Raw genomic sequence first — 23614 nt, 5'->3', positions numbered from 1 at the left:
AAATTGCATTTAACTTGGGTGGAGTGTGAGGGTTTTTGGGATGGGTAATGTTTAGGGGTAACTGAAAAAAAATTGCCTGAATCATTTTGTAGGTTTGTGCATGTGTGGTGCAGATGCCTACAAAAGGATGCGATTGCATCAAAAGCGTTTTTAAAAAAAACTTTAGCCCACACTGCAAAGCTTCACATTGCGTGCCAATAGGTCAAGTTGGCGAGACTTTTGTTTAGTCTTTTTTAGTCTCCCAGCCGTCCTGTGGGTCTGCAGAATGTTTCCAGGGTCAGGGGCTGCATCACAGGATTGCAATTTCTCCTCTGCATTTTACTAACATCTGTAACTGGCCATAAAGTGGACAGAGGTACAAGTGTGTATTCTAATCTAACCTAATCTAGAGGATTTATAAGAAACATGGCTACCCAAAGGCTTTCCAACGGGTACACCAATCAGGATAACCCTCTAACCGGACACCACATGGAAGCTGAAGAGACACCTAATTAATGAATAACCAAGTCTTCTAGAGTATTCTGAAGTTAGGTTCTGAGTCCATGTGACACAATTCACTTGGCAAAACATTCCACAACTTGGGGGCCAGGTACTTAGAAGAACAGCCTCCGCATCTTATTCCTTTGATTTTTGATAGCTTTGCTAGAAGTACATTTGCCGATCTTAAGGACCTTCCAGGGTTTTTTTCGGCCAATGAGAGCATGCAGTAATTGGGGTACTTTGTTATGGAAGGCCCTATGAGTGATGGAGAGATCTTTAAACTTAGCCCTCTGCTCAATGGGGAGCCAACGAAGGACAGCCAGTGCCCTTTTTGCAGACTGATGCCTCAGAATATTGAAAAGAAGGTGAGCGGCCACATTTGGATGGCCTGTAATCTGCTTTTTAAAAAAGTAGGGAAGGCAAGTATATAGAGTTGTATAATCCAACAGAGATATAATCAGGGCCTGTCCAATGAGTCTTTGGAAAAGGAAGGGCATATGGTCTAACACTTTCCTCAGCAGTCTATGTATTTCAGAGCAATTTGCTGCCATTTTGTTGGCCTGCGATTCCATAGTGAGTGAGCCATCCAGCCAGATGCAGAGGCTTTTTATAAGATTTTTGGGGCTAGGAGGTGAAGTCTGGCCACTGCGGAGATGGCCTTCTGCCCGTGACACTCCGCGACCCCGGCAAGCCACGAGAGATCCAGCAATGCCAGCAGTGCTGAGACAAGGGTGAGGAGCTGAAATGTGACTGCACGAACCCCCGGGCACCATTAGAGTCCCTGAGTTGATGGGGCCAGGACTCCTCATTTGCTCACTGGAGCCCGACATCCTAGCCCGGCTGAGTGTCCAGTCGCACCTGAGGGAAGCTCTTTGGCATCGGTGCTTCCTATTGCTGTCGGGGGAGATGGCCTGCCTTTCCCCTTATCCTTAACTTCCTGCATTCCGCACCCCAGTGGCCCAGTGGGCCCCACCCACTGGGCCTCCCAGGGCAGCATCAGCCCTGCCCCGCCCACAATCAGACTGCCGCTTGGATTGCCCTTTCTTCTCTCCCCACTTCAACCTCCCTCTACTTAAAGTTCCCTCATCCTGTCTAGTTTAAACAAAATATCCTATTTCATGAGAGTGGAGTTGAGAAGTAGCCCTTTCTGGCTACTTTCTGCATTTGTTCTTTACCCATGACTGTGACCCCCAACTGCTGTGTCTCCGGTGGGAGTAGAATGAGTGAGCTATTGGACAACAGATCTGAATGCCGTATAACACTATGTTTGACAGGGAGATGTCGAAAGAGGACATACCTTGGGGTGCTTCAAGAGGAGGTCTGCAGCTTCTTCAAAGTACTCCAGATCCAACTCGGTCAGTGTATCTGGCAGGTCATCATAGGCAAAATAGGCCAAAGCGAGTGTGGCAAAGCCCCGGCTGGCAAGAAGACCGCTGCGGAACTCCGTGAGACCCCCAGCACCTCCATACATGTCAATGACTCCAGGAAATGCCCCATTTCCTGTGGCACAAAAGACAGCAAAACAGTCAACAGTGAATTCAGAAATGTGAAAAGGCATGTAGGGAAATGCATGTATGGTTTATGCCATGCAGCTTTGTCTGGAGAAGCCATTATAAACAAAGGTATTTAGCCAGAACCAGATTACAATGCTGAAAGTTATGGGATTTACAGCATGCATTTCAGGATAGGGTACTGACTCATACATGTTGTGCCTTCGCTGCAAGAGCCTGTAGAACCTGATGCATGTTTTCAGGATCAGCTATTCTTTTTGAGATAAAATCATATTAGCCCCATTCTCACACTTTCAAGTGACAAACATTGCAAATAATTCATTTTCTTAGCCAAAGTAAAATATTGATTTGTTAATAAATATGGAGAATTTCTATTTGCACAAACAGATAATCAAAAGGATGTTGCCAGTTGAATATATCCTCCACTTTGGCTTTTGAACTTGGCCGATCATTTATTCTTCGACATGACTCTTACATGTGCAGGTGCAGTTGTACAGCACCAATTTCATCACAACACTCACCAGCATAATCCTCGCCACAGATTAACATCATATCATATGCAGATGTCACCCAGCTCCTATTATCCCTCTCCAACTAGACTCCAAACACCCAGACTATTTTCCTTGCCTACATGACCGAAGTACCAAATGGATGAAAACCAACTGCCTCAAAACTCAACACAGACAAGAAGGAAGGAATACTCTTTGGCAGAGATGCCTAGCTCTGGGACTCCACCTGGCGGCCTGCCAAACTTAGACCCACAGCCCTCCTGGCAACCCCTGCAAAGAATCTCGGAATAGTAATGGACAACCAGCTCACCATTACCGGCTAATTGGACGAGGTCTCTGACTCCTGTTTCCACACACACAAGATGCCCTAGGAGATCTTCAAATGGCTCCCCACAAACATTTGCAGAACCGTCACCCAAGGCCTCATCACTAGCAAGATGGACTACGGCAATGCACTGTATGCCTGAATCAATTCTAAACTGACCAGAAGTCTTCAGAACACGCAAAACTCACTGCCAGGTTCACTTTTAACCTCCTACACCACACTAGCATCATCCCACACCCCAAAGACCTCCACTGGCTCCCAGTCCACAAACTAGCACTTTTCAAACTCTTCAGGCACACATACAAAGCCCTGCACAACATTAGCCCCACGTACCACATCCACCGCATAAACTTTCACAAACTTACCAGACACCTGGGCTCAGCCAGACTCTTACTCGAACCCCCACATGCACAGAACCAGATTCAGCAGTCTTGCCTTCTAACACCTCGCTCCTAAAGCCCAGAATGATCTGCCAGTGCACTTCAGAACCACCTCCTCAGTTCTTGAATTCCGCAACCCTCGCCCTGGATCGGCCTATAGGGCTCCTGCTTCAGCACCAGCATACCTTCCCAGATTTAGCTGTGAGCTTTAACATAACTGACAAAGTGGAACTGGGGTTGATATGTACAAGTACAGAGGTTCAAGAATCCGTACTTATCAAAAACTGTTCATGCTTATTATCAATCTGCAATTCTAACACAACACATTGTTTTATGTTAGTTGTACCTGTTCAGTTTCCATTTCTGTAAAGTAAGCTAAGATTCGGTATAACTGGAAATTGAACAATTTTACGTTCTACACAGAAGTAGAAACGATGAGTGGTAGTAGAGAAATAGGGAAGTAAGAGTCCCAGAATGAATCACAAAGCGAGAGAAGCAAACCAAGGAGCTGAAAATAGAATAAGAAACTAGGAGAGAAATATACTCTGCAGTACAAAACAGCAACCACTCTAGGAAAACTAAAGAGCGTAGTGAGAAGAGACTTTGGAAAGAGGGAAGTTACAAAAAAATATTTAAAATAAAAGAAACATCAAGACAGAGGATGAGAGAGGGATTGAGATAACTTATTTGAACTGTCTTAAGTCCCGCGCAGGCCCATTGTCATTTTCCCTACGTTAGCATGAGCAGGTTGCAGACCGTCCTTTTCTCTGCACACATTACCATAGAGATATACTTTTATTTATGCCACAATGTATTTTCACACAAAACACGCCATTATTTTGCACTCTGTTCTTTTCCTGGGATTTAGTATGAACATGTAGACAAGGTCGAACAACAATGCCCCTAGTTATTCTGTTCTGGACAGGCCCTAGCACCTAGACAAAACACGCAAATGCAGCTGTTGTTTAGGAACACGTACTTTCTATCATATAGGTATGCACAGATAGGTAACACACACTTGGAGAGGGACCTTTCTAGGGAAAAGATCGTGACAGCGTCTGGGATGTAGAACTTTCATCTGTGTATACTGAGGTACGGGGTCTGCTGCTAACACCTAGAAATCTTCTGATATATAATCATTTTGCTTCTGAAGAAGGGGAGAGAGGTTAGTCTGCACTGTTGAATGTAATGACAGCTCCATTTATAATTTACGGACGACTTGCTGTGGTAAACCTATTTGTGTTTTTCTAGTTGGTGTGGCACATATACTGCATGCTTAAGTACGATAGTTAAATTAACATTTTAAACTTTCCTCATGTCTCTTATCAGAACTTATTGTGGACTAGTACTAGTGTGTGAGCAAACGGTTGTGACCTGCAATTGGATTCCTGTGAGGGTCGGCAGAGTTGTGTTCTGGGGTGTCTAAACAATTGTTCCTCTGTGAGTGAGTAGGAGCGCAAGTTAGACACAATAGCTAGTTGGTCCCGGGCTCATGGGTACCCAGGTGACAGGGTGACTCAGTCCCTGCCTACTAAAGTCCCATAATCCCAAGCATAGTACTGTGACTCGGCAGAATCACTGCAACATGACGCCGCCAACATTTGGTCTGGTACTTATTCACGGGAACCCTTAGTAGCGCTGGGGCTTGTTCACAAAACCCTTGCACCGTTTTCTTGAGACATCCATGGTGGGAGCGCTTTGCCTCCTCAGTTTTTAGGGTTGCCCTACAGTTGTAGGTTTTCAAGCTTAAAGTTCAGAAGGTTTTTAACCCATTTTGTGCTACTGTTTCTTTCTATTGTCTTTCTGTGATGGCACAGCCGATTCCGGCTCATTACCGCGCTGCCCTCACTGAGCATTTCTTGCAGCAGGGATAGCTTAAATCTGGTGTCGTAGCGAGCTCGAGACCTACGTCTGGGCATAAACTTCCCACTTAGAGTGACAAATGCAAAAAGAACAGATGATGGACAGAATTTGCTTTGTTTGCCCGAAGTTGGCAGGGTATGACCAGACGTGGGTCCCTTGCTCACTTTGCCACTGGATTCAAGCTAGCCTGGCTGATGAAGGGTGTTACCCCGAAACCAGTCCCAGGATGCTGGTTTCCAGTCCAGGGAAGACCTGTCATGGCAGTTTGGGCTGAGCTGTTCCCATGAGGAACAGGGTCAATACTGATTTGCATATGGCTGGGTCTGAACTGGGGTGGCGTAGTGAGGTAAAGAACGATGATGGATTCAACCCAGATCTGTGACTAGGGGTGAGATTCTGAAAAGTTTCAGCACTCAGTCCATCATAATAATAATAACAATAATACAGACACTTATAAAGCGCAACAGCTACCTCAAACAGAGGTGTCCCGGCGCTGTTACACGCCCAGCTTCTTGCACCTAGTCTTAGGCCCACAGCTCACTACACTACTAGTACCACAATGCATCTGGGTGGGTGAGCAGACTGTGGGTGGACTTACTACACTACTAAGACCACAATGCATCTGGGTGGGTGAGCAGATTGTGTGTGATCTCACGCTGCCGAAGGAGGTGTCAGCTGACCCTGTGTTTAAAATGAGAACCGCCCCTAACACTAATTGCTTGGCTTCTTACTACTGTTGGAACCTGCTTGTCCTGACCCGTCGTGACTCTCCAGACTTCTGACCTGCTGTGCGGTGCAGTACGCACTTGGAATTCCAATAGTCATCGCATTGTTCATGCCCCCTTCATTGCGCTAAGAAGCGCCGCCTTGGAAAGTCTCGTAAGAGACTATTGAACTTATATTTTTGGGCGTTGTTCTTCCCTGCATGAGAACGCGCCAGCCTGTTGCTGCGAGAAAGCGAATCGTCCTGTACAGACTCACGCGCTCTCACGGACTCGCTAAAAGCTTCTGCCCCGCTGGGATAATTGCCTCCTTGCTGGTTTCCATTAATCATTGTTTTCGTTTAGGATGGCGTTTATCCTTCCTAAAAGCTACGGAAGACACAGACTTCTTTAACTTCCTTTTGTTAGTCTACACCAGGAGGCACGTATAACCTTGAACTCAGACCATACTTTTTGGGCACAAAAACAAAGGAGGCTTTTATTTTTTGTGAGATATTCTGATTCTGGCTGATAAGAACCTGGCTGATAAGTGACCTGCTGAGCTGAAAGAGAAAACACATTACGGAAGCTGCTGCTGCTGTTTTCTTTGTTCTTTTCACTTGTACTGGGATAGAGTGTCTCCAGCAGGGGTGATTGCTTCCTCTTCTGTTTGGACTACAACTTCTCATATTATACAGACCTCCACCTCCGTTTAAGGTGAGTGTGGAACCACACACAATAAGGGTCATATGAGTTGTAGCTATTAGCTTACACACATTAGATTGCTATTTAGTGATTTCCTGTTTACCTTCTGTTTCTCTCTTTATTCCCTGCAGTTTATTCTCCTGAGTTCCCTTCTTGAGACAGAAAATGTTGTGTCTTCTCCCTGGAGGTCCTGAGTTGTCTCTCCTCTCCCTAGGGGTACGAGTGAGCCATCCTGTTGCTCTATGAGTAGGAGTTGACTGTACCCTATGGGAGAGGTGGGATCCCATCTTCGCTCCTGAGGATAGCAGGTGGTGGAGACACCCCTTAGACCTGACAGAAAGCCAAGCCCACGTATACTTAATCCCCCGAGCGAAGATGGACAGGGCTGTTTCGTTTGACGCACTGTTACAAGGTGCCGCAGCCCCTGTGACGTCAGAACCTTCCATGGCTGAACTCACTGCCGCTGTAGTCAGTCTACAGGCAGAACTTAGAGAAGTGAAGACAGAAAACCAACGTCTGGTCCTAGAAATGGATTTATTAAAAAGTCAGAAACAATCAGAAACCGGAGGTACTCCCACATATAGGAAGAGCTATATACAACCTGCTCGCTTTCAGGTTCCCGCCTTCTCTGGCCCTTCTCAAGTAGAGAACTCTGAATCTACCCCTATGAATGTCACGGTAGTGACACCACCGCAAACCCCGTTAGCCATGCCAGAAAGGTTCTCGGGAGACAGCAGCAAATATGCTGTATTCATGAACCAGTGTCATCTGCATTTTTTGAGTAGAGCAGCCTCTTTTCCTGATGACGCAACGAAGGTGGCATTTATAATATCGTATTTGACAGGTAATGCTGCTATGTGGGCTGTTTCCCTAGTAGAGAATGACGACCCCATGCTTTACGATTTAGTGCAGTTCAAAGACAGTATGAAGCGTCTGTTTGCCCGGCACTCGTATATGCAGGCCAGTGACAATGAACTTCTAGGACTCAAGCAGGGGTCAAAGGATCTATTAACATACATAACTACGTTTAATAGACTTGTAACCGAAACGCAATGGCCTGAAGCCAAAAGAACGTCTTTGTTTTATAGAGGCCTAAGAGACGAATTAAAAGACATACTGTCTCAAATAGTTGACCCCCCGGAGGACTGCTCATCTTTCATAGATCTAGTGGTTAAACTGGAACATTGTTTACAAGAAAGGAAAGGGGAAAAGAGAAAAGGAGATTATCCCCGTCTCCCAATACCAAGGATTGAAAAGAAAGACATAAAGGATACTAGCGAGCCTATGCAGATAGGAGGGATCCGAGGGCCTTTGACACAAGAAGAACGGCACAAACGTAGAAAACAGAATCTTTGTCTGTATTGTGGTAAAGGTGGGCATTATGCCAAAGAATGTCCTGTCAAGCCTAATATAGGGCAAAAAACGTCCGTAAGTAAAACTATCTCGGTGTTGCAGGTGGAAAACTGACAGACCTGGAAGATTTTGAGACCAATCTTCCAAGTCCCTCTCTTTTTCAGGTCTCACAATTTCTTGCCAATACCTTCTCCTCAATCCCAAAACATCTGACTCATCTCTGTGGTGCTCCTATTGTCCTCTCAACATAGGAAGTCTTTGTCCATACTGGTGGATTCCGGGGCTACAGGGAACTTCCTAGACATAACCCTAGCCAAGTCTTGTGGTATTGATTTTATACCAAAACCCCAACCTGAAAAATTCCGAGCAGTGGACGGCTCAGAACTATCCTCAGGCCTGGTGACATACCATACCCCTGAACTACTCATGACGTGTGATAATGGACACACTGAAAAAATCATTTTTGTCCTGATTGACACCCCAAACTTTGGAGCCATAGTAGGTGTACCTTGGTTACAGCAACATAACCCTTTTATAGATTGGGTTACCAGGAGAATCACGTTAAAATATTCGTATTGCATGGCACACTGTTATCAAGACTTAGTTCAGATGCACCTGCCTTTGCATTGCGCAGTGACAACGAAACCCCTTTCTGCTCTTCCTGTAGAATATCAAACTTATACAGATGTGTTCGATGAAGTAAAAGCGGTGACTTTACCCCCGCATAGAACATATGATTGCAGAATAGACTTGGTCCCTGGGGCTGAACTACCTGTCAGCCGAGTCTATGCTCTTACGGAACCTGAAACTCAATACCTGTATGAGTATCTTCAAGATATGCTAAAGAAAGGGTTCATTCACCACTCCTCCTCGCCGGTATCCTCGCCCATCTTTTTCATCCCTAAAAGAGAAGGAGGTCTAAGAGCCTGCTTGGACTATCGCGCGTTAAACAAAGTGACGATACAGAACAGATATCCTCTTCCACTCATCTCCAACCTCTTAGATCAAGTTCGCAAGGCTAAAATCTTTACCAAACTGGATCTTAGAGGTGCGTATCATTTGATTCACATTCGGGAAGGAGATGAGTGGAAAACCGCATTCCGTACCAAGTTTGGCTTAAATGAATACTGCGTAATGCCCTTCGGCTTATGCAATGCCCCAGCCTCCTTTCAGTTTTTTATAAATGAAGTCCTGAGAGAATATCTAGATGTATCCATAATAGTTTACATCGATGATATCTTGATCGACTCTCAAACTGAACAGGAACATATCACGCATGTAACAGCCGTTCTCCGATGTTTACAAGACAACCATTTGTTTGCCAAATTAGACAAATGTCTATTCCACACCACCAAAGCTGAGTTTTTGGGTTTGTCATCTCCCCTGAAGGGATACAAATGGATCCATCCAAGGTGTCAGCCATAACCAATTGGTCAAGTCCTCAGACTGTGAGAGAAGTACAATCCTTCTTAGGATTTGCCAATTTCTATAGGAGGTACATTGATCACTTCTCAGACCTCATCAGTCCTATTACCAGGCTCCTTAAGAAAGACGTGTCTTTTGTGTGGGACGATGCTGCAGAACAGGCCTTCCAAACATTGAAAAACAGATTTACTTCCGCCCCCATTATACGCCATGCAGACGCAACTAGACCTTATTTCATTGAAGCAGACGCCTCCCAATATGCGGTAGGCGGCGTATTGTCTCAGAGAGATCCAAAGACTGGGACGCTTCACCCCATAGCGTACTTCTCAAAGACTCTTCTACCAGCAGAGCAGAATTACACTATCGGAGAAAGAGGGCTTCTGGCCATTAAATTGGCCTTTTAAGAGTGGCGTCATTATCTCCTTGGTTCCCCTCATGTAATCACAATCTATTCAGACCATCGAAATTTGCAATTCTTCAGATCTGCTAGAGCCCTTACTCCAAGACAGATGCGGTGGGTTTCTTTCTTTTGTGAATATGATTTTGTCATCTCATTCCGCCCTGGAGCAAGACATGGGAAGGCTGATGCGTTGTCTCGGCTGGGTAAAGAACACAAAAACACAGCTGACACACCATTACCTATCATCCCTGACAGTAAAATAGTCGCAATAGGAGACATACAGAAAAGGATGTCTGACTCCTTTTTCGAGAAACTCTCTGTTGCATACTTCACATTATCGCCAGAGGACTGGTTAATGGACCCCCTTAATAGAATCGAGAACAATTTGTATTACCATGAGAACTGTATATATGTACCCTCAGAGGAACTCCGTACCCTCATCATACAATGGTGTCACACTCTACCTTTAGCGGGACATCCTGGAAAGGACAAAACGCTTCAAATGTGTAGAAGGTGGTTCTGGTGGAAGGGAATGGCGTAAGATATACATACATTTGTGGCGGCATGTCCTACGTGTGCCCGCCAGAAACCGTTACATTGTGCACCTGCAGGATTATTACAACCACTACCAGTATCACCAGCCCCCTGGTTTTCTATCAGTCTTGATTTCATCACTGACATGCCGGCCACAAGAGGTTATATAACAATATTAGTTGTCGTAGACATGCTCTCCAAGATGGCACATTTCATTCCACTAAAACTGGTGCCCAAGGCCAAAGACCTCGCAGAGGTATTTATAGACCAGATCTTGCGATTACATGGCTTACCGTCTGTCATAGTGTCAGATAGGGATCCCCAGTTCTTCTCCAGATTCTGGCAAGGGTTGTGTCAGTCTTTACAGATAGATCATCGTCTTTCCACAGCATACCATCCTCAAACGGATTGCCACACAGAAAGGACCAATCAGACGCTAGAACAGTATCTCAGGTGCTTACTAAGCACTCTCACTAGTGACTGGGTCAAAGCACTGGCAGTAGCTGAATTTGCATACAATAACTCCACACATTCTGCTTCCAAGGTTTCTCCTTTTTACTTCTCTTATGCATATCACCCTAGATCCCTACCTCTTCACCTTCCGTCTGCTTTGTCGGAAATACCTGCTGTTTAAGAACACCACGCCCATCTACAAACCATATGGAATCAGGCTAAAAAGGAGTTGAAAGAGGCGAAGGACTACATAAAAACACAAGCTGATAAACACAGACGAGTGGTCCCTGGGTATAACATAGGGGATCAGATTTGGTTAGCCACCAAGAACATTCGTCTAGCAGGGGCCAGGAAATTGCAACCCCGTTTTATTGGTCCATATAAGGTTGTACAACTCATTAACCCAGTAGTGGTGAAATTAGAATTGCCCCAAGAACTTTGAGTGCATCCTGTCTTTCACATTTCCTTGCTCAAACCTTATGTAACCCCTTCCTTTCCTGAACCTCCACCCCCTCCTCTCATAGTGGAAGGGGAAGCAGAATATGAAGTGAAACGCATAGTAGACGCCCGGAGACATAGGGGTAAACTACAATACCTCATAGATTGGGTGGGGTACACTCCAGATGATAGAACCTGGGAACCAGCTGAGAACGTACATGCTCCCTTGTTAGTTCGAAGATTTCATGCCTTACACCCCGATAAACCACGCCCGGTTAGGCTACCTTTAAGGGGGAGAACTGTTACACACCCAGCTTCTTGCACCTAGTCTTATGCCCACAGCTCACTACACTACTAGTACCACAATGCATCTGGGTGGGTGAGCAGACTGTGGGTGGACTTACAACACTACTAGGACCACAATGCAGCTGGGTGGGCGAGCAGATTGTGTGTGATCTCACGCTGCCGAAGGAGGTGTCAGCTGACCCTGTGTTTAAAATGAGAACCACCCCTAACACTAATTGCTTGGCTTCTTATTACCGTTGGAACCTGCCTGTCCTGACCCGTCATGACTCTCCGGACATCTGATCTGCTGTGCGGTGCAGTACGCACTTTGAATTCCAATAGTCATCGCATTGTTCATGCCCCCTTCATTGTGCTAAAGCGCCGACTTGGAAACTCTCGTGAGAGACTATTGAACTTTTATTTTTGGGCGTTGTTCTTCTTCCCTGCATGAGAACGCGCCACCCTGTTGCTGCGAGAAAGCGAATCGTCCTGTACAGACTCACACGCTCTCACAGACTCGCTAAAAGCTTCTGCCCCGCTGGGATAATTGCCTCCCTGCTGGTTTCCATTAATCATTGTTTTCGTTTAGGACGGCGTTTATCCTTCCGACAAGCTACGGAAGACACAGACTTCTTTAACTTCCTTTCGTAAGTCTACACCAGGAGGCACGTATAACCTTGAACTCAGACCATACCTTTTGGGTACAAAAACAAAGGAGACTTTTATTTTTTGTGGGATATTCTGATTCTGGCTGATAAGAACGGAATAGTGACCTGCTGAGCTGAAAGAGAAAACACATTACGGAAGCTGCTGCTGTTGTTTTCTTTGTACTTTTCACTCGTACTGGGATAGAGTGTCTCCAGCAGGTTTGATTGCTTCCTCTTCTGTTTGGACTACAACTTCTCATATTATACAGACCTCCTCCTCCGTTTAAGGTGAGTGTGGGACCACACACAATAAGGGTCATATGAGTTGTAGCTATTAGCTTACACACATTAGTGATTTCCTGTTTACCTTCTGTTTCTCTCTTTATTCCCTGCAGTTTATTCTCCTGAGTTCCCTTGTTGAGACAGAAAACATTGTGTCTTCTCCCTGGAGGTCCTGAGTCGTGTCTCCTTTCCCTAGGGGTACGAGTGAGCCATCCTGTTGCTCTATGAGTAGAAGTTGACTGTACCCTATGGGAGAGGTGGGATCCCATCTTTGCCCCTGAGGATAGCAGGTGGTGGAGACACCCCTTAGACCTGACAGGCACTAAGCGGACAGTAGTGCAATGCTGGATAGCTCAAGTAAGGCCCTTGGGCCCACAGTCTGCCCTAAAGAGCCAGGTTTTTACCATTTTCCTGAAGAGGGTCTCTGTTTCTATGGTGCGGAAATTACTCGGCAGGGAGTTCCACAGATTTGCTGCACCAAGCGTAAAAGATCTGCCCCCCTTTCGCGCCTTTTTGAAAAGGGGGATGCACAGTACATTTTGTGAATTGGACCTCAAGGGTCTGGACTGTTTATATCCACATAATCTATGTCTTAGGTAGCTGGGGCAGTTGCAATGCATGGCTTGGAACGCCAGCGTCAAGGCCTTAAATTTAATTATTTTTGTCACTGGGAGCCAATGAACCGCTTTTAGATGCGGAGAGACATGCTCGCGGAAAGGCACTCGCCTGATTAGTCTCGCAGCTTCATTTTGCACCATCTGCAGGTGCTTAATCAGGTACTCAGGCTGACCCAGGTAGAGGCCATTTGCATAGTCCAGCATGGATGTCACTAAGGCATGCACTATGCTTTTCTGGCACTCCTCTGGCAGTAGATGCAGACATTTCTTCAGATTTCTCAGTTGACAGAAGCAGGTAGCTGTCACCTGACATATCTGAGCCGAGAATGAAAGTTCAGCCTCCCACTTCACACCCAGATTTTGTATACAGTCTGCCGGTGAAGGTGGGGGACCCATTTCAATTGGCCACCAGAGATCCGGAGCTGGGGGCGGCTCTTTCCCGAAGAACAGCACCTCTGTCTTTCCTGCGTTGAGCTTGAGTTTGTTGTTGTTTATCCACAACCCAATATCTTTGAGGCACCCCTTGAGGCTCTCAAAGACGACCTCGTCTGCCATTTAAAAGTGAAAACCAACTGGGTATCATCCGCGTAGGAGATCGCTTTTACCCCCCAGTTGGCTATCAGGGTGAACAGCGGAGCCAGGTACAAATTAATCCGGAGAGGGCTTAGTGCTGACCCCTGGGGGACTCCACACCAGAGCTGTTGTAGCTTAGATAGAAATGGTTGGAGCGCATCGTCTCCTTTGGGTTTGCTTTGTTTTCCCTAAGTTGGCAGGGTATGCCCTGACATGGGTCCCTTGCACATTTTGGCACTGGATTCAAGTTAGCCTGGCTGATGAGGGGTGTTACCCCGACACCCGTCCAAGGATGCTTATTTCCGGTCCACGGAAGACCTGTCTTGGCAGTTCGGGCTAGACTGTTCCCCTGAGGAACAGGGTCAAGACTGATTTGCTCAAGGCTGGGTCTGAACTGGGGTGGCGAAGTGAACTCAAGAACGATGATGGATTCAACCCAGATCTGTGACTGGGGTGAGCGTCTGATAAGTTTCAGCACTCCGTCCGCCGTCTCCTTTGTGTTTGCTCTGTTTCCCTAAGATGGCAGGGTATGCCCAGACATTGGCCCGTTTCTCACTTTGCCACTGGATTCAAGCTACCCTGGCTGATGAGGGGTGTTACCCCAAAACCGGTCCCAGGATGCTTGTTTCCAGTCCAGGTAAGACCCGGCTTGCGAGTTCGGGCTGGACTGATTCCATGAGGAACAGTGTCAAGACTGATTTGCATATTGCTGGGTCTGAACTGGGTTAGGAAAAGTGAGCTAAAGATGATGAGGGAGTCACCGCAGATCTGTGACTGGGAATGAGTGTCTGAAAAGTTTAGGTGCTCCGTCCATCATCTCTTTTGTGTTTGCTTTGTTTACCCTAATTTGGCAGGCTATTCCCAGATGTGGGTCCTTTGCTCACTTTGTCACTGGATTCAAGCTAGTCTGGCTGATGAGGGGTGCTACCCAGAAACCGGTCCCAGGATGCTTGTTTCTGGTCCATGCAAGACCTTCCATAGCAGTTCTGGCTGGACTGTTCCCATGAGACTAAGCATGCCTATTGTCAGGTTGGTGATTCCTCTCACCTGTGTTTCTGCAGAGACGTCCAGGAACTGATGACAAGATCCGCAACTTCCCACAAACACCACCTAAGCATATCAGACTCTATACTACAGGGGTGATCTGGGGAAGAAGGGAGACAAAACAAGGAAAGAAAAAAGGGGAAGAATCTCGTGCACCGTCACAGCATCCAGAAGATTCACTTCAAAGAAACTAAAAGAAAGAAGGAGGGGTTAGCTAGCAGGGTTTACACTTGTTACCTATCTAACCCTCACAAATCAGTGCAATACCTTAATTCTCACTTCTTCCTATCTTGAACTGGCAACATAATAAAGCGGTGCACCGAGGAGGCTGTGAAAGCAAGTAACACAGAAAACAGGAACATTATACTGAATGTATTTCTAAAGGATGTGAATGATCATTAATAGCTATACTCGTGCTCACCACTTAGTTACTCTCTGCCATTGTAGAAATTCAGGACACTTTATCTGATACGTCAGAGCTTTACGTGTTACTTCAGTTTCTTCTTATGTAAACAAGAACAGCTATTAAGCAAAGAAAAAGTAATAAAGTAGCGACCTTCTCACTGTTACCGGTGTTCAGGATTTCTTTGTTCATTCAGCTGAAGTCCGGCGTATTCACAGGAGAAATGCATGGATATCTTGAGGTTTTCTCATTCGGCACTCGGTACCAGCCGACCTCAGGACAGATAACACTCGGGACCGCCTCTAAGTCGCTAGAAGCCAAGGCAACCCCCACCTTAGAGGGAATAAGTGCAACGCAAAAGGGAAAAACGAATGGCGGGAGCACAGAGTTGCGGAAGTCCGACAGAGGAGCTGAACGGAAAGCTTTCAGCCCGGCCAGCAAGCGGAACACAAGTCCGGCCAGTAAGCGGAACCTACAGCCTCCGTCCCTACTCCACTACGGAACCCCTCCCTCCGTACTTCGGCCGCCGGGACAAACAAAAAATACCTCTCGAGGTAACGCAACGGGGTTTCTTGAAAACACTCGTGATCCGGAAGAAGGTCCTTGTCTCAGAGTGCAAGGGACGTAAGCGAGTTATAGAGTTCGGGGAAAGCGAGGGGCAGGATTCTTCGAATTCCAAGGATAAACAGGATACCATACGAGCTTCGGGTTACTGGGGCTTCAAGATCCTGAACACAAAGCGCCACATCCGGGGGAAGCCGCCATCTTAGGTCAGGAGCGTCGGCATTCATGACACCTATGCTTTGGTGTGGGGTCTTGCCTTAGCTCCTGCTTTATGTCGCAAGCAGGCTGGTTGGGGTAAGGAGTCTCCTTCACATGTTGTGCCTGTTCGGTCTGTTCCTCAGCCACAGCCTCCATATCCAATTAGATGTGACCCAAAGGCATGCGTTAAAGAGATTCCGACTCAATTGGAATATTAGTTCGTGACTATAGAAGCTGGTATAGTGTGTACAGAGTCTAGTGGAACCCCAAAGGTAGGCAGAGGTAAAAGTAGATAGCACCCTACTCTCTATTTGAAGCAGTGTGGGCGAGCAGTAAGGCTTTACCAGAGGGTAGTGTTAAGCATTTGTTGCACACACTCAGGCAGCAAATGATGTCACACACTCAGAGACTGAACTCAGACCAATTTGTTTGTATAAAAATATTATTTAGTTATATTTATTTTCTAGAACCAAGGAAGCCTGGCACAGGTAAGTGTAATACCTACTTTTCAAGGCAAGTTGAACAATACAAGCAAGCTGAATGAAAATTACTTTGTTACAGGTATGTAAATACTTTTGAATACACTGGAAATTACTGTTAGATTACTTTGGATTGCTTTTTAGATTACTTTATGGATTATTTTTTCTACTCCGTGTGATATGTTTAGATATCACATTGGGACATTTCCTAGAGAAAAGGTAAGTAAAGCAGTTTTTAGATATTTGCAGTTTTTCAAGTTCTCATACAAAACCATCTCCACACAAAATTTTCAAGAAAAGCAGTCCACGCAATCCTTTGGAATGAAATTGAGTTATCCATTTGCAGGTAAGTACAAGTTTGTGGGAGTTGGTATTCTGGGGTTAGAACCAGGGTTCCCCCAGGGCCAAGGATGTACTCTTGAAACACCATCAGTGGCACTGAGGCGGCTGGGTGCAGAGTGCTGGGACGCAATGTTATCCAACTGGAGATGGGGGGCCTCCGGTTGGTGGCTGCTCACGAGCAGGCCACAAGGTGGTGGGAGCAAAGCTCAATGTGTTATGCTCATGACAAAGGGGGATCTGAGTTAGCACCCAAAGTACACCCGCAGCGGCGCAGGGGCTGATGGGTGTGCGGTGCTGTTTAGGCATTGGTTACCCTGTTTTCAATGGGGATGCTCCTGTTTCAACAAAGACTGCAGGCTCGGAGAAGAAGATCTTCTTGAGGTGACGACCAATTGGAGAGGTTAGTTTGGATGCAAGGCGTTGGTTTGACCACCCAAGGTTGTGGGACGTCGGGTACAGGGGTGTTTTTAGGCATTGGGTTTCCTATCAGCTCTGGTTGCAGTTGTGGGGGTCCTCCAGAAAGAGACTGGAGGCATTGTTTGGTGAGTCGAGGCAGGTCAGAGATCACCATATCTCAGGTCAGGATCACCGGGGAAACCTCCTAGTGGTGTTGGGCCACTCAAACTCGGGCCGTGGACATCGGGTGAAGAATGGAGCAGACTTGCGGATTTGGCTGGGGCCTGAGTCTGTGTCGTTGAGCAAATCCGGTGCTCAGGGAAGACAAAGTCTTTGGCTTAGAAGGCAGGGCACGTCCTTCTGTTTCTTGAGGATGCTGGCTGCAGGACACATCAGGATTTTGCTGGAGCAGATTCAAGGTGGCGACAGGCTGGTAGGGCTGGGGCCAAGTCAGTGGGAGTCCTCCTCTTCTTACTTTCAGCATGGCTTCTTCAGTCCTTCTTCTCTTCTTCTTGTCAATTCTTGTCTGTGGAGGCAAGGTTCAGGGTTGCCCCTAAATACTAAATTTAGGGTTGTTACAGGTAGGTAAAGGTTGGGACCAATGAGTCCCTTCCTTGGGGTGTTACACCCACTTTTATGCCACCTTCCAGTGGGAGGGGCATATGCCTCACTGTGGTTGGCTTGGTCCCCCATCTGCAAGATGGCGGGGACTGAGTGTTGAGATTCACCTCGCCTCCCCCACCTGAAGCGTGGGGTTGGCAAAGGTGGGCACACCTCCCTTCCTCACTTGGTTTTCCTGCTGATTCTCCTGCCCAATGTGGGGGTCAGAACCGATGGGGGCCAGTTGCTGGAAGCAGTTAAGGCCTGGGGTAACTCACAAAGGCAGCAAGCCTTTGAAGCTTTCCCTTCGTTGACCCTGCCCATCCTGGGGGGGAGGCTTGGCACCTTATCCCAGGATGTGCATTGTTTCAGACCCCCGAGAGCAGCAGGCTCTCGACCCAGGGGTCCAGAAACATGTCTGGTGGTCGGCAGCTGGTGAGCATCAACTCAGCCTGGACACTAGTGTTAGGTCGTTTTTCAGGGGGCATCTCTAATAAGCCCTCTCAGTGCATTTTTCACTTAATCACTCACTGGCATCAGTTTGGGTTTGATACGCTGAGATGTTTGATACCAAACTTCCCAGTTTTCAGTAAAGCCATCATGGTGCTGTGGAGTTCGTAATGACAAACTCCCAGCACTATATACTCTTAACGGCAGTACGGCACTAACAATATCTAAGAATTGGTTCAGACTCTGTAGAGGTAGGTTCAGGGGTCATACACCTATACCCTCACCACTGCTATAGTACACCCAGCTGGAGGGGTGGCTGACCTATGCTAGGGGAGTGGGTTGTAGGCATGGCACACAGGGATGTGTGCCATGTCGACTCTTCACTTTGTTCTGCACCAAAATAAGCAGCCTGCAATGGCAGTGTGTCTGTGTGTAAAGGTACAGGGCCTCTAAGGATGGCACAATAAGTGCTGGAGCCCGTACAGGTCCTCCCTGGCCACAGTGCCCATGGAACCCATGGTACCATTTACAAGGAACTGACATGTGGCCAAAGAGTGCCAATTGGGTTTTGTATAAATGCAGTTTTAGAGAAAGAACATAGGCCCTGGGTACCCGTTTGGCAGGAACCCAGGGCACACTCAGTCAAAGTAAATCAGCAGTATAGCAAAAAAATGGGGGCAACCATGCTAAAAGAAGGCACTTTGAACCCTGTGTCTCTGCGATGAATAATCCTCTCTTTCCGATTTTAAAACCGGTTCATATCGCATTGTTTTGTACTATAGACCTTTGAATAGTCATACCAGTACATATGCAGCGCAAAACGCACATAGTACCGCATTGATCAGAAATATCGTACATAAAAGATTTAAAATGATTTTGGATATTTCCAATGACTTTTTTAGTCACAACCTGGCACCTGGGAGCCGGGTCATATCCGCATTCAGCGCCCATGGCACTCAGAGGCGGTATTATTAGGTCATTGGTATGCGAATATTGGACGTTGTGGGAAAAGTTGACACAGATCTGGTTCAGTTTGGATGATGGACCAGTGTTTCATGATAATGGATTTAATTGAATGAGATTGAGTGGAATGTTTCAACACACAAATGATTGAGTTTGCTTTTGTTCTTTGGTTTGAAATAGTTCTTCTCTGTTGACATTTGCTGAACTTTGTGTGGCATCATTAACAATATTATGGGTATAACCACGTTGTTGCTTTTGTGGGCAAATTGATTGATAGTTAATGCCGCTTCCTCTGGGTTAGATGTTATTCTTTTCAATCGAATAAACAGGGAATAAGGAAGGTGGCTCTTCAGAGATTGTTGATGGAAGCTTTTCAAATGTAAAGCGTTGTTCCTATGCGTGGTTTTAGTGAATACATTGATTTTTCTTTTGATGACGCCAGATTCAATTTGAATAAGCACATCCAAAAATGCTATTTGTTGTTTTTCAATTTGAGAGGTGAATTTATTATGGCTGTGTATTTGATTGAGTTCTTCAATTTCTCATTTCTAGGGTGGTACGATCACCTTTCCAAATGATAAGGATATCTTCAATGTATCTCTTAAACAAAACAAACAAGCATTTGCAATGCATTAGGTCTCGCATTTACGAGAGTTTGAGCTATTGACATTGCAAATAACAATGCCTATAGGCATTGTCATTTACAATGCCAATAGCTTTAACTGGTGTAACTGCGAGACCTATTGCATTGCAAATGCTTGTTTTTGTTCTCACACGGGTTGAGACGGTGAGTGAGAAACGACATTGTAGATCAAGTAGGGGGTGGTGATGGAAGGCTTGGGTAAACCAATCCTCCGAATCAACCGGGGCCGAGAGCGGGTTCGGAGTCTGCGGGTCACACTACAGGCCGTGACTGAGGTCAAAGGATGAAAATGTTGAGATGGACCCGGGCTGGAGTCAGTCCGAAGGCTCGGAGGCTGTGACTGACTGGAGGCTACGGGTGCGCTTGGAGGCGGGAAGTGAGTGAATGAGTCTAGGCGGCGAATAATGATGGGAGTTGTGCTCGAGGCTGTAGGTGTGAGTCCAGGACCGCGACTGGGAATATGGTGCCTGTGAGGAAGGTTTGACGTGAGTCAGTCTGTTGTGAAACCGGAGGCTGTGAGCTAAGAAAAAGGGAGACCGCCCTGTTGGCTTTCACAATCACCCACTGAGAGGTGGATCCAGGCCAGACTCCCTGGGTGCTAGCAGGCTGGGAGGGGGAGTCTCCGAGGAGCCTCCTGTCCGGGAGTCAGCAGACACCTTGCCACATCAGACAGGCCCCCGGTCAACTATTCTTAGGGGGAGGGGCCCTCTGGACGAGATGTTTATGAGGGTGGCGTGCTCACGGCCGCTGTGTGAAGGTGAGATGCCATGCCCACAGTGGGTGGGCGAAGTTCTCATGGTCTCTCCAGGGTGAGACGTTGCTCCCTGTGTTAGGCTGCTCTGCTCAGCCCTGCTATGTAGGAGAGAGAAGCTCCGCATTCACGGTTTTGGCGCTAATCGCTCACATGACAACACTGGAAAGATGTCATAGGGAGTTTCTGCAGCGGAAAAAGGCGAAATCCTAGTTGCTCGAGGGCTTCCCTACATCACCCCACGTACGAAGGCCAAGGAAGCCTTCGCTCGCATCAAATTGAGTAATGGTAACACCAGGGCTTTAAGTAGGATGACAAAATGGAGAGAAATTGATGCTGTAAGTTGCGGCACTTCTGACCTAGATGGGAGGCACATGACACCCATGAGCACCCAAGGGAGGGGGTGGCAAATGGCGTGTACATTTCGCGGGCGCTTTGATGTTCGCAGTGGCCGCGCAGCTCACTGAGAACATCAAAGCGCCCGCGAAATGTACACGCAGGCTGCCAAATGGTGCGCGCGCCGCATGCACTGTGTGAAAGTATCAAAGTATCAAAAATTCAGTCAGAAAGTCTCAGTGAGTTAAACACTCGCCACTGAGAAATCTAGTGCTCTGCAGGTCATGCGTTCAAACTTTAGCTAGGTCGACTCAGCCTTTCAGCCTGCTGAGGTCAGTAAAGTGTGTATTATTTAATTGAGTAACAGTCCCGCCTGTTATTTAAAACACTTAGAAACGAGGTATGAAGCACTCTATAGAGTTATTTGTAATATTACCTAGAATATGGTTCTCACTTTCGTTTGGAAATATAATTGTCAATCAATCTGCAACCTGTATCAGGCATATTTCTTTGCCATGTTAATACATATAGGGACATATTTACAATGAAATGCAGGAGCACAGGGCTGCGCCAAATTTGCAATGCCACGCTCCTACATTTCCAAAACGCTGGGATGCACCGTATTAACAATATTGCGCACTCCTGTGTTTTCCCTAGCGCTGGCAGTAAAATTAGCTGCCTAGCGCCAACGCAGGCACCGTTGCACCATAGTGGAAGAGTGTCTGCATTGTAGACAATAATTGTTTATGTGCAGGAAGGGACACCTTTCTACACATGAACAATGATTCATGGTGTTTTGCTCTTTCTATGTGTGCTGCAGTGCAGCACACATAGAAAAGGAAAACCAAGGAGAAATAAATGCATTTCTCCTCATTGCGCCACTCTAACACCTGCTCTTGCATGGCGTAAGTTTTTGGTGCTGCCTCAGATTTATACATACTTGTAATTCTGGGGCAGCGTAAAAAAAAATGGGTGTTGCGGTGAAACGCCCACAGCAACACCCATTCCACACCCCTTTCACGCAGTGATGCTTGTAAAAGGGCTGTATTTACAAGGCAGCATTAAGCCACAAAAAGTGGCTTAACGCTGCTTTGTAAATATAGAGAAGGGCATAGCGTCACCAGAACCTCACAAAAATTACGTTCTGGTTGTGCTATCCCTTTGTAAATATAGCCCAAAGTTTACAGGGAACAAATTAAGGGGCATGGCACGCTCCTGCTACATAAATAGTAGTAATTTTACATTTGAAATAACCTTTATTGCAAAAAAAAAAAAATACCAAACTGATGTTGCACTATTGTTGCTACATGCATAGTAAGGCGTAGTACTAACCACTTTTGCTCTAACCTAAGTGCATCTTTCATGGCGTAAGGGTCTGCATTGACGCAGGGCAGCATAGAATGCATCAGCGGCGGGAGAGGGCACAGCAGCGCCGCATCGCAGTGGCTATGGCACTGTTCTGCTCTCACCCATTCAAGCAGCGCAGCAACTTTACTTGCTGACTGTGCTGCGTAATTTCTTAGTAAATCTGGGCCTCAATGCCTACAAACACGCAGCGCAGCAATGATGAGATCAATACAAATAAAAACTGGTCTTGCACAGTTTTGTTCTCCTTTCTCGTGTGTTCCAAAGGTTGAAATACCTCATTTAGGCACAGCAACTTTGCAAGAGTTCCTTAGGCACTCACACGAGACATGTTAGCGCATATCTGTCTCTTAAGGGACTTCCAGGAACACCCCTTTCGTTTTTATTATCGAAGGCACCCATGTCAAGCTAAGTTTGTTGTGTTTGAGAGCTACAGAATACTGGAAGAAAATCCGATTTATTTTTAAGACGATGGACTTCATCATGGGTAAAAATGATGCGGCAGCTCTGAATAAAGTTAGAATCAAATGACAAAGGTGTGCCACTGCTAAGGGAACCCAGTGTGTATTCAGTGCGCTGGAGAGGTGTGGCACGCGAGGGCTCGAAAGTGGTCGATTTAGTCAAAGAGGAAAAGAACCTTCAACGGCTTTGCGGCAAGAGCTGCAATGTGCATCTCCGAAAAGCGAAGGAGGGTCCCACTGTCCCGTCCCCAGCACAGACACGTTCTGCCCTCTACTAAAAAATACATGCAATTAGGGCTAAAGCCCTTAACTTTACTTTTAAAAACACACAAAAGGGTCTTCAGACATTGACCTCCATTGACAGGAGAAACTCTTGGAAGGGACACAGTATGAAACGCACATTTGTTGGTGTGATTTTTACTGTAAATAGTAGTAGCATGGTAATTATAGCTCCTTGAAAGGCAGAACCCCTCACTTTAGAACTGAAGGGCAAACCAGCAGAGGAGCCTGCCTGCGGCGACAACTGTTACTCTCACCAATCACAACAAGTCGTGCCAGGAAGCACCCGCCCCTTCTAGTAATCTAAACAAGAAAAACAAGCCCGGCGCAGCGTGGCGCGCGCGCGCGTGGGGGTGGGGGAGCGTTAAAGTGAATGTAATCATTTCGCGGGCGCTTTGAAGTTCGCAGTGGCCGCGCGGCTCACTGAGAACATCAAAGCGCCCGCGAAATGTACAGGCAGGCTGCCAAATGGTGCGCGCGCCCAGCGCACATGCACTGTAGTTGGGGGCCTGGAAAGCACTCGTTTGCACTTCCAAATCCCCGTTTTCTATAGCTCTCGCCAGAGCAGCGCTAAAGCGCTGGCTCAGGCGAGACCTAAAAAAGCATTGAAACCCTTTCATGAAACTTTTGCATTTGACTCGTGTTGACTCGTGAGGGACATCTAGTAACGACGAGTGGAACTGCAGCTTGATGTAACAATAATTTCAATGCTTTTGCATTTGACTCGTGAGGGACATCTCGTAACGACGAGTTGAACTGCAGCTCTTTGTAGAATTTATTTTGATATTGGATACTACAAAATTCACTGCCCACTGCTAATCTTGTCCCATAATGCTTTGCAGGGCCTTTGGTTGGGATT

General features: G+C 46.6%; 1 protein-coding gene across 1 annotated transcript in view; it reads right to left on the bottom strand.

Moving 5' to 3' along the window:
• Positions 1-23614, bottom strand: part of LOC146839647 (acyl-coenzyme A amino acid N-acyltransferase 1-like) — a 109132-nt gene that overhangs the window by 9973 nt on the left and 75545 nt on the right. The window contains exon 4 of the mRNA XM_085651734.1: positions 1778-1980. Within this exon, the coding sequence (XP_085507860.1) occupies positions 1778-1980 (203 nt within the window). The remainder of the gene's footprint in view (positions 1-1777; positions 1981-23614) is intronic.

Source organism: Triturus cristatus, chromosome 4_1 (genome assembly GCF_964204655.1).
Source record: "Triturus cristatus chromosome 4_1, aTriCri1.1, whole genome shotgun sequence".
Lineage (NCBI taxonomy): Eukaryota > Metazoa > Chordata > Amphibia > Caudata > Salamandridae > Triturus > Triturus cristatus.
The sequence above is the reverse complement of the archived record's forward strand: the minus strand, read 5'-3'. Positions and strand labels throughout refer to the sequence as shown.